The 12,293-nt window shown below is 44.4% G+C and overlaps 1 protein-coding gene across 2 annotated transcripts in view; it reads right to left on the reverse strand.

Annotated features, from left to right (window-relative positions):
* Nucleotides 1-11,412, reverse strand: part of LOC133108766 (fasciculation and elongation protein zeta-1-like) — a 17,210-nt gene extending 5,798 nt beyond the window's left edge. The window contains exons 1-6 of one of the 2 annotated variants that reach the window (XM_061218507.1): nt 11,114-11,412; nt 8,207-8,579; nt 5,582-5,684; nt 1,360-1,446; nt 740-839; nt 1-61 (exon numbers count right to left, since the gene is read on the reverse strand). The exon at nt 1-61 is cut by the window's left edge and continues 226 nt beyond it. In XM_061218507.1, coding sequence (XP_061074491.1) covers nt 1-61; nt 740-839; nt 1,360-1,446; nt 5,582-5,684; nt 8,207-8,579; nt 11,114-11,186 — 797 coding nt within the window. In that variant the 5' untranslated portion in view covers nt 11,187-11,412. Of the gene's footprint in view, nt 62-670; nt 840-1,359; nt 1,447-5,581; nt 5,685-8,206; nt 8,580-11,113 lie in introns of both variants that reach the window. The other variant, XM_061218506.1, reaches the window with a different exon arrangement.
* Nucleotides 11,413-12,293: the final 881 nt, after the last annotated feature.

Below are 12,293 nucleotides of genomic sequence, written 5' to 3' on the forward strand. Positions count from 1 at the left end.
ATGGTCGACTCCAGCCGACACAGCAACTCCTCCAACACAGAGTTGGGCATCAGCCTCAGGCCTACGGGGAACAAACACACTAATAAGAGACTCGATTTGAAACAAATATGGCGTGTGTTTACTGTAGGGTGGAACTATGCACAACAGGACACGTAATGCGTTATGAGTGCTCTACACAGACGTACAATCGACAAACAATACTGATTATACCAAAGATTCCTCTTCGGGAAGTGAAAGCAAAACATACCATAACTCCACCATTTTGATGTGACAAAACACATACATGCACAAAGAGAGCCGTACACATGAACAGATTTACACACATATGGACATGCAGTTTGTGCTCTCCTGGTCCAACACACTGTACTTTCAGAAGACACTGAGTAGGGACAGTAGGCCTTTTTTTAATACAAGCTAGCATAAAACAGCTCCATTTTGTTAAAGTAATTAATCTATGTATTTCTTTTGCTTGTATTTCCCATGCTTTAAGTGAGTGCATGAGACATGACAGGCTTTAGCTCCCAGTCCTAAAGCTCACGTCAAAGACAGAGTGATAGATAGACTGCCTCTCTCTCTCTCTCTGTCTCCCTGCCCTTTTGCGGCATCGCCTCGCTTGTTAAATACTGCAGCAGTTTCCATCGGCAGAGAGGGCGGGGCTGGCTGGCTGTACCTTCGTACGAGCTGTTGTTGTTGGAGGCCCGAGACAACACTCTTATCTCCTCCAGCAATGAGGCGTTACCCTGGGCGGCGGTGTCCACGCTCTCCTCTTCCTCCTCCTCTTCCTCCGTCTCCCCTGGGTCCGGAGAGTTCTCCATCATCTCCACAATCTCTTCTATCACCTGGGAGACCAACACACACACACACACACACACACAAAATGTGCAGCAACGTACACTAATGAAGGAGGAAAGGGAGGTTTTCTGAACCAAGCAGTGGCCAGAGTTACGGGATGCTGTTAATCATTGATTCCTTTCAACCAATCAAAAGGTTCTGCTCACAAATTAAAACTGTCATTGGTTTAAACATGCTAGTGACAGCCTGTGATCATTATTGTTATTGATGACAGATGACTGCTCCTGCGATTTTGAAACTTGTGAAGCATCATTAAAACCTGAGCATATAGCTCATATGCAACTTTTCCACAAGCTTGAATCCCATTTTACCTTGGTTATTTCAGGAATATTCTGCAACTCTGGAACTGGAATTCCCTTAAATAGAAATGACTCACAAACTTGCGTGACAAATTATATGATGAGATTTTCCAACTGATTATGTTAACTTTTCGATTCCATAGCCGAATTAACTTATAATGCTTATTAGCTTATTAACGCCTGGCTGTAGCATTGTGCTAACGGTCACCTGGTCAGCAGTAGCGAGGGGCTCCTCGCTAACGAAGCTTGCATTTTCGTTCTTCTCGTTCATTTCATCTTCCTCCTTTTCATGGATCTACAAACGGAGAGAGAGCGAGAGAGAGCGAGAGAGAGAGAGAGAGAGAGAGAGAACACACACTCATTCAGAGTGGTGCATCTAGTGGTCTGTCTGCTACACGTTAAAGGCCTTAGGCTAAGTGCAACAACCTCATATTCATGCATAGTGCCATACTCATCGGACTATTGATCTGCTGTTTTGTTATGTGTGTTTAAGTGCACTTGTTTTTCATGTGACAAATTTCATCTCCATTTAACCCCTTGAGCTAACGTCCAATCTGGCAACCCAAGCACATTTTTGCAGCGTTCTGCTTTGAGGCTTTATAAGTCCAGAGGTGTGCATCACAGAGGCTTGGGAAATGGCTTAAATGAAATGAATACCTTGGTACCATTTAATTATACCTCAATTATTAAAATAAAGAAAGTACAAAGTGCAATACAATGCAAGTGAAAATGTTTTGGCTTTATCTTGTTGCAATGGTAGAATACACATTTTTGGAGGTGAAGTCATCTTTGACTTCATTTTCCCAATTAGAAGCTATTGTCCAATAGACCCCCCTTTTGTAAATGAGACTGGGAAGGGGGAGCTTGTTAACTGGTTGAAAAATGTGGCGGCACTTAAAATTGTGGCAAAAGCTCTATATTTGAATAACTTCCACTTTGTGTTCCGCTTTGTAATGGAACTCGAATTCATGGCTGTGTCTAACTTGTGTTCCTATGCACTCGTGTTCTTATGAGCTTAACTTATAAGTGCACCATCTAGTCCATTACTTATATTATGCAAGAACATAAAAAATCTGTTAATTTGAGACATATTTGTACTATAACGTGATGACCCTTCTGACCGTAATGTGAAACGCATCTGACTAGCAGCAGCGACTGACTATGACCATCTGCTGCGACCTATGACCTAGCTAGCTATGTTATAGTAGAAAAATTTAGGAAAATCCTTAGCACTAGCTAAGTATATTAAGGTTAAGATGATTGAACGTGATATTTGTAGCTAATATTAGCCATCTTCAGTCAGTGACATTAGTTAGCATAGGCAGATAGCTTACATTCCTTTTTAGTTGATTGCATATTTAAAATTCAAATTTGCTGTGGGCTCTGAAAATGCAATGACTACTGGGAACGGAAAGTTTGCACCGAAGCCGACTAGAATTTTCGGTCCTCCAGAGTACAACAAGAGAACCTCCGGTGAATCCGATGTGTACTTGCCAGTTTAGGAAGCACTTAATCACATGACCGTTAACTTCCGCGCTTGATTTACGCTCTAACTAGTCCACAAGTCTGCAATTTGAGATAGCCATTGAACTGTAATATTAACTTATAATGCTTATTATAAGTTAATATTACAGTTAAATGGACACAGCCCATATTTCGTTGCATAGTTTGGTTGCAGGAGCACTGAATGTCGGCGTTGAGCAGTGTCATGGCGTCGGTGCCAAGGCCACTATGGGGAGAGCGCGAAGGGGTTAAAATCCACCCACCCTTGTAGTTTAGCGTCCATGACGAGGGGGCAGAGCCATATGGCTCCGAATTCATTGCCGATCGCCGTGGAGTAGACACACTACGCGACTCCCTGCGTCTGAACTCAAACGTGCGTCACGCCCGGATCCCGGTTCTGCTGCAGCTCGGTTGCTAGGCACGTGGCCTTCGCACGTCGCAAGCTTGGCCGCAAGTTCACAAATCACCGCATATTGTCAACTTCCACGAAAATCCTTTATCTACACTTCCTTGGCTGTATCAACACACACCAGCAGCTCCCTCCCCTACGGTTATGTGGCTGAAGCAAAGCCATTGAAACTGGGCCAAATCCTCGTTCTGCGCCTCTTAGCTAAAAGGCTTACTTGCACAACTTGACTGAAAGGCAGGGAGTGACTGATAAATGCAATCTAGACGATCTACGCCGGAGATGGGGGAAAAAAACCCTTCTCAATAAAGATTCAATTCAATCAGCGCTTACCACCGAGGACTTGCATCCAACTTTCATCATCTGCCTTCCCCAGCTCGTTTCCTCTCAGCTGCTCGTTTAAATTATTAAACTCAGCAGTCCGCCAAGTGCGGCCCGAATCCTCGAGCCTTCATTTCAGCTCAGTCTCCTAAATTATCCGCCCACCTTGTTTCAAAACCTCCACATTAATCGCAAAGCCAATTCTGCTTCCGAGATAAGAATCTGTCAACGTGGGGGCTCGCTGCTTTGTTGTCCTTATTCCTGATGCGAGACACGAAGGCTCAAACGTACTGAAGGAGCAAGAACAATGTAAAAAGTGCCCATGGGCTAAAGCTGGATAATCAGTATGATAAATTATCACGCAGTAACTGTGAGTTGAGATAAAAGGTTCAACCCGTTTCAGCTTTTCAGTTTTGCCTACTGTCGACAGAATACTAAGCACGGTGTCACGGCCTGAACCTTCCCATGGGTCCCTGCTTCTAATACATGTCCTGGCAGGCTATTCCATACAATCCCTTTGCCAATTTCCCCCATGACAACTGCGCAAAGACCTTGCTAAAAATGTAGCTGATTTATATGAGTCAATGAGGACTATGTCAAATCTGAAAAATTAGAATGCATTTACAAATAAATGTTTTGTGTCAGCTGAAGTAATGCGATATATCAATTTAGTAAATTCAGGAGAATAATTCATTTTAAAAGGCCCGTCCAGTTTTATACTATACTGTGCGTTCCGCTTCAATGCTAACAAAAAATTGCCCATGCACCACTGAGCAGGGAACAGGGTGACATCATCCCTCAAAGCGGGTCCTGGTTATGAATCTGAAACGATGCGACTTCGGTGCACGGCCTCATTACTTCAGCTCTCCTGACCTTTCAAATGAATTCCTCCCTCTGCAAGCTATGCTGCGAATCTCGCCCTTAATCTGCCATACCTCTGTCTGGGGGGCTTCTAGAGATGCAAAATTCTACTGTTGTGTAGTTTCTCAACAAGACACGCCTTGAAAAAATTTTATTAAACTGAAAAGACAAAATACACACAGAAGTGAATCATTATGCAGATACAATGTGAAATCCCTGTCCAGTTCCTCACAGGCAGCACTCCTCATTCCTGGTCCTGGAGAGCCACAGGGTCTCTCAGTTTTTGCCTTCACCTGAATAGCAGCAACCAATTCAGACCAAAGAAACCAGCTGAGGTCATTTAACTGTGTAATTAACTGCTACAATTGCTCCAGGACCAAGAATGAAGGTCATTGCTAAGGCAGCGCTTCCCAAATTCGTTCCTGGGCCCCCCCTGTGTAACATGGTTTTCAATCCAACCTCAGTTATAATCCCAGACTTGTCTTAATTAGATGTTTATATTGCAAAGAATTACATCAAAAGAGGTAACAAAAAACTGAGTAAGAAATACTTACTTCAGTCCTCATGTTGATCAGTTAAATTATTTAGTTAGCTACCTCTTTTAATGAAATATTTGCAATATAGAGCAATAATTGAACACATAATCTTTATTCTTCATGGCATGCACAGCTACTTCAGACATGTTGTGGCTTAAAAGCCAAATTGGGAAATGAGGCTTTTTAATCCTAAAAACACACAATTAAGAAGAAATAACGCCATTTTAAGATTCTGAGATTGTAGTTGTGGTTGGAATGCAGGCCAGCAGACACAGGGGGGTCCCCCAGGAGCAAGGTTGGGAAGCAGTGCTGCGAGGGGGGGGGGCACAGGCCCCGCCCTGCTCCAGCGCTCGAGTGCAGGGGCGGCGCTGCAGTGTGAGTGAGGCCTGAGAAGACCAATCACAGTCGAGCGAGCGGGCACGCTCAGTCTGGGTTTGTGCTGGGAGTGGACAGTGTGGCACAGACTCAGAACTGGAGGCCTGTCGCCACAGAAACACACACTGCATTTCAAACCTCTGCCAGCGTGTACCCTTGCCCTGGCAGTGACAGATTGACTTGCTAAAGGCTCAACATTGAGGCCAAAAGGCATGACAGCGACACGTTGCTTCTCTGTTCGTTTTCGCAGATCTGCCATATGGGTCTTCTAAATACGGCACGCAGCCCTTAGCATTACGCAACAACCTTCCCCCCACTTAACACCTGCTGCTTTCGCTGATTATAAGCATGTGAGCGTGAACGCGAGCGTGAACGCGTGGTGTTGGATTAGAAGCAGCCCCAGCGGTCGGGCGTTTCGGGTGCCGTACCTCCTGGTCGGAGAAGCTTCCGTTGAGCGTCTCGGTGTCGTCGTCGTCGTCCCACCCGGAGCCAGAGGAGGGCATGTAGTTATCGGTCAGAGCGTCCCACACCCTGCGAAACAGACCGGACGCGTTACCATGCGAAGAAACCACTGGAGAAGGTGCTCGCCACAAGTCCAGGCTGGGCTCTGTATGGCCGCTATGTCATTAGCTACAGTATGACTATGACTGAGTCTACAGTAACGGGACACAGTGTACTTTGTCCTGTAGGGTTGATTTAAGAGTTAAGGCTTGATTTAAGGGTTCCCTGGACGTACTCCTCCAGCAATGCGGCCGGCCCTCCCAGGCTAGCCGCTGTCTTCAAAAGGAGCTACACCTCCGCTCTGAGGCAGCGTTAACCGTGCGTTATCCGCAGGGAACGCCTGGGCTGCAGCGCTCCTGGAGCGGAATACCGATAAATCCAGGCATAGCCGGCGATCGGGAAAGATTGGGAAAGATTCCAAATTGGGAAGAGAAAAAAAGGGGGAGGTGCGGATATAAAAGAAAAGAAAACAAATATAAACACTCACAGTGGGTGGGCCTGTGCTTGCACCCAGATGCACGCAGCCACAGCAGAACGGTAAGTAATGCCATTGTGTCTCAAAGCCACCTGCTTTTTTTCCCTTAGCCTGGACACGTGAAACCAAATTTTTATTTTTGCGTTTTGTATTCCGATGAAGGACATACAGTAAAACCGTGCTCCAGAATGGTTAAATTATGACATCATCTGCGAGTTATCCTGTAATTCTCACACCGAAGGAGTCACGGCGCCTACGGCTGATTTGCGAAAGCTCCAGTAAACACTATAATGAGAGAGCCCTGGAGGCGGACCAGAGCTGTATCCAGCACTGCATTTTCCTCTGACACACACCCTCTTAAGATGCCATCCACTGTGTGCAAACCTCTGCCACTACACTTGTGACTAATACAGGGTCTTTCCGTCTTTGTGCAGTTTCTCATGTAATTACCTAATTACACAATGAATGGCGGTTAGAAGCAGCGTCCATTATATACTTTTCAAAAATAAAAGAGGATGATGGGGAGGGGACAAGCGTAACAAAAGAGACGACACAAAAAGACTCAAAACACAAAGACTGAATGAGATCAACAACGGCAAAGCCCACGGTATTCCGCCAGATATTCAGGGGGGGGGGTGCAAAAGGGTCCCGTGCAAACCTCGCTGCTGCTTTCTCCAAAACGAGAAGATTGAGGCGCTCAGATAACCGATCACATTTTGAATTAACTGTGGGCTGCAGAAGAACCAGGTCGTTTCTTGAGGAGTTTGCTTGAACGGGCATTACGGCGACAGGGGAAGAGACCGCTCTTTGTATCCCATGATGCCGCTTGGCCCCACGCTCCGAGTGGCACAGCCCGGCACCGCTGGGAACAGAGGCCTATTCACGGGGCTCTCTGTCCGCACAGCGATCTTCTGTTGTTGGCACGCACCTCACCCAACATCAAGACAACAGGCTAACACTCGCTGGCACTCGAATGCCCCACGTTCCTGTACCCACGGCAAGGCAGGGGGGCAACTCGCATGCCACAGTTCTCCAGGCCCAGGCCTATAAATAGACCCCGCTAACATACATACAGAAACGTCTTCCCCATCACGTCCGCGGGATGAGCTAATTAGCGGGTTTTGTTTCCTTTGTTTTGCCAGCAACATATTGCCACGCAGACATGCTATGCGTGTGTCTATTGTTCTGTTTTCACGATTATGTAATGATTTTTTCGTTTGCTGGTGCTCTTTACATTCCCCGGGTGCGAGAGAAACGGCCCACTGGGGCTGCTTCAGCGCCTGTCTGCCTCACTGCACACGGACATGCAGTCGAAGCGGCGCGGGCTGATTTAGTATGCTGCTATTGCGCAATTACGGAGGACCGGCAAACCTTTGGTCTCACAAATATAACATTTTAAACACTCATAACATGCACCATGAGCATTCAAAAACAAACCGACAAATTACATTTTCTATACTGCAGACTAAAACAATGCAAACAGCACTTGTTTCTATTGCAAAAGCAAAGATCTTGAGAATTTTGGTCCGCATATCCAACAAAAATACTTGGATGGATGGATTTTGGAGCCATTTTTGGATACTGATTAATTTCCATAACATTGATCTTTGTAGCTAAAAAACTGACATAATAGGATGAAGCATGAAAAAACAAACACAGATTTAACAACTCACAAAAAGCTTTACGGTAGAATGGCACCATGTAAATGTTTCAGAGCACATACAATACAACATAAAGACCAAAATGAACCTTTTATGTAGAACTAAAGATTGCTATACAGTATCTAGAAAGGTGAGTAGAATCGTTGTTAACTAGGTGTATTTGTCGACAAACATCCAATCCATTTATGTTCGCTTATGCAATCAATCATTTCTCCAAATTCAAAAGGAGCCGCTAAGAAAGTTCCTGAATATGAATGTTGTCACAAGGTCAACTGTTTGAACTTGAACATGAAACTGTATTTCATGCAAATTCTAGTGAGAACTTCAATATCTAGTTCCTAGTCCTGTCTAAAGATGGTTCCTAGCAAGCTCAGATGAGGAATTGAAAGTCGGCGGAGACATGGAGCGGCACTCACTCTTCATCCTGCAGCCGCTCCTCGTCCTCCTCGTTCTGCGTGTGGTTGCGCACCGGGGCGAGGCCCTCGGTCTTGGCGTTGTAGTTGTGGAAGCACACGTTCAGCTTCTCGTCAAACTCGTTCACCAGGTCCTCCATGGACTTGAAGCTCATGATCTCTGAGAAGTTATCCAGCTCGGAGAAGTCCTCACGGGCTTGTGGGTCGGTCTCGTTCCTGATCCCAGTCCCGGTCCCGGTCCCGGTCCCATACAGACGCAGGGGAGCTGGGCCCACCTCCTCCACCCTACAGGACCGCAGGTCCTCAAAGTCCTCATCCAGACTCACCAGCGGCGCCTCCATCTTATCCACCCCCTGATCAACACCAACCGAGAGCCCTGGGAGACAGAACAGTGTCATACAATCAGTCCCAAAACCCAATGCATAGGTAAAGATACATTTAGTGCTTCTGTTGGTGCCAAACTGGGTAGCAACACCACCCTGTGTACTGCTTTAAAGGCCCACATGCGATTTGTGTTCCATACTGATCCATGTAAAACGACATTGACATTGCTGAATGTTAACACGGAGAACTGACCACAGGAGGCGAAGGGGCTGAAGGGGATGAGGGAATTGGGCTCTGGGGGCAGGGTTAGGGACTTTTCAAAAACCTACGTCACTGCTCTTGGCGAAGGTTTTGTGGGCGTTTTAGATACCAAAACCAGGAAGTGAGCTGTATGGGCCTTTAAACACCATGAAACAGGACTAAAAAGAAGACAAATTACATAATGAATAATGTATCATTTCTGTATAATTCTATAATTTGTATCTATGAATATGTATATGTTGACCAGTTATGTAATCCTAAGTGTCTTGCCATTCCCACCTCTCAAAAGATTACATTATATCCATGTTCCTTCATAAAAGTATCTGTTTCTCTGTGTTCCAAGTGTCTATATCCTGAGCTCAAAAGGCGAGAGAAAAAAAATTCATAAAATGAGACATCGTACAGTCAGGAAACAATGGTGCAGGGAAGCATACGGAGAGCAACGATTCTGCTCCACACCACTGTAAAGAAAAGCTCATAATGACACTGGCCAATCCAGTTGAACTCTACTCCAACAAACAGCCGTCTTTATCAAATTTCACAGAGCTTTTAAAGTGGAATTGAAATGAAGGACACAAATGGAATTACTTTATATAATATGACATCTTTCCAGATCCCAATGACTCTATAGGAGAAAAGCCTAGCCATCAAAATTTGCAAGTAAGTACAATCAGTAGTAACCAACATGATCTACATTATATAATGTTTTAAGTGCACTGGCACGTCATGTCCTGTACTGTAATCAGGGCACCTCGTCCATCACAAGATACAAACTGTTAGATAAGTGTTACTTATGAAGCTCACAGTGTACATTCAGCCAAGGAGGGAGATCACCGAGATACGCATTTGAAGGGAGGTTTGGAAGATGGATATCATTTCCCATCAGTCCTTTCACTGCCCCAATCTCTACTCTCAGTATTGATGGTGGGGCTAAACTGATCTGACAGAGCTGTCAGACTAACTAGGGTCCAGGTCAGCCTGCAGTTAGCCTGGAAACACTATGTTAGATAACAGCCTTCCAAGCCCCTTATCTGTCTCTTACAGGCAGGCACGAGCCATGATTCAGCCTAATCACAACGCACCCAGGGCTTAACTTTTGTTTGTTTTTCTTTTTTTGTTTTTGGGTAGGGGGTGGGTATAAATTATTCACCTTACCCTTAGGCTAGCTCTGCAGTTAAACAAAGAATTTCAAAATTTGCAGCCATTTCTTACCATTTATTATTCATTGCTCATGTTCACAATCTTGTTATAATGTGAACCGCGGCAAAATGTAGGCTACAACAAATTACATTCTAAATGGCAGCAAAATGCTTGTTATTGTTGATGATTGTTCATGTCAAGAAGGTAATATACAAAGATGCTTTTCTAAACTTTCTTCTCCAATGATAGAATATTTTGCGTATCATTACAAAAGAATTCTGCTCAATTCTAGCCAACACAGATATCCTGTCTCGGCTTGCAGTAGGCGACCATTGCTGTTATTGCATCAGCATCGTTCGTTTCGAGCGTCACTGAATTATCGTAGAAAGCCCGTTCTACTCAGTCAGATGAATGAAACTGTCATCATCGTCGAGATATAATTTATAGATATAGATTATTATTATTATTATTATTATTATTATTATTATTATTATTATTATTATTATTAAATCTGTTAAAGACCTTCAAACCATCTTTTCTTATGCAAACAGACACCGGGACGGCCAAAGCGAGCATCACAACAGAGGTCACTCGCTGCAATAGAAAAGCCGTCCCCATTTTAGAGTGAGGAGAAAAACAACGCCGAGCTGGGACGAGCATGTTTCGCAGTACACCTGCTTGCACAAGATCAACGATATCACTGCACTCACGAATCGTGTTTTTTTTTTTTATATTCGTTAACTTTGCAAATGATGATGCAGGAAGAAACGATTCGAGAACGATGTATGAGCGCCAGCATCACTAAAATCACGTGCATCGCCTTTATCCACTTTGCTTGTTTCACACAAATATACCTAATTTTGCGGGAAACAAGAGCCCAAATGACATTAACTCGGCAATAAGTCGGCAATAAAATGCAAAAAAAAGCCTTATAAATTAACTTTGCCTACTAAATTAAACCAAAAAAATAAAAAATAAATAAGCGGTAATTATTCGCAACGTATGACAATAGAACATGTTTACAGACGAAACAAAACATTGTAAACAACCACCGCATTCCCATTGCCGGAGAGGGAAAGAACGAAGGAAATAACGTGGGTGCGGCGGTGGGATACGGAGAAGACGTGAACCTCTTTCGAAAATTGTTTAGGGATGGTAAGAACACAATGGATCCGTGAAAATTACCTGCGATGAATGCGTTCCTGTCGTGCGGCGGAGAGCCCCTCCTAGGCGATGCAGATATCTCCTGTACTTTCATTCGCACATCTCAACGCGGGTGAATCAGCGGCGATCGCAAGCATCCCTCTTCAAGAGACACAATAGCAGCGCTATTTTATGTCCTATGCAAAGTCCTCTTACGTTTTCCCACACCCGATCTTGAATGAAGCTGGCTTGTACAGATTTTAAGCAAAAATAGACCAGCTTAATGAGCTAGCTCGTGCAGCTCTAGTACGGCAACTGTACGCTCAGCATCTGCCCCTCTCTCTAAAATCCTCCCTGTCCTCATTTCCCTCTCCCGCCTCCATACGACGACCAGAACCCAGGACACTAAATATTCATGAGCCCATGCAGAAGACGGGAGCTTAGCGTTGAGGTCAAGTTCTCTGCCTTTCAAAGATTGATTCAAGCGCGACAGATACCCTCCTGCGGCCGCGACCTCTGAGTTTTGTAGCTGTCAATCATCAAATTCTTATTTCTCCCAAACTCAATTTGCATAAATGTTTCCCCACAGGGAAGCTATGTGCTGTGGTATTGATGAGGGGAACCTTCTTATCTCAGTGGGTAGAATTTGGAATTCCATCAGCGTTTGCTCTGAAAAATATGGTTTAACTATTTTTGGGATACGATCTGTTTACATCCTTGGGATGCGGTATATATGTAAACCTTTAAAAGACCTGTTTCATATGCATGAAGTGGGTCGTGCAAATAAAACCTGTAGAAGCAACTGAAGTTTAGGCAATATTGTTTTCTGGGAAAAAAAACAATGCACTTACAAAACTACTATCCAACAAACTTGTTTTACTGTTTCTACTTTTGTGTTACCTTTAACACATTTGGTGTCCAAATGACTACTTTTGAGTAACCAATACACAATTCATGTGTCACAAAGGGACACTTTTAAACTGTCCCTTTAAGACTGCTGAACACAACTGTTGTGTGTTCGAAATGTGCATGAGGAGGGTTAAAACATAATCTGTTTTGAGAGTGTGTTAAAACTGACCTGTGTTAACCCACTACATGACACGTCATCTTAAATAGCGTGTGAAGCCAAGAGTGCACAGGCTTCCTAAACTTGCCAATTGTAAAGTTCGACAGGAGAGCGCCATATCCATACCTCTTTGCAATTGACTGCACCTTAGTGCTA

Source organism: Conger conger, chromosome 13 (genome assembly GCF_963514075.1).
Source record: "Conger conger chromosome 13, fConCon1.1, whole genome shotgun sequence".
Lineage (NCBI taxonomy): Eukaryota > Metazoa > Chordata > Actinopteri > Anguilliformes > Congridae > Conger > Conger conger.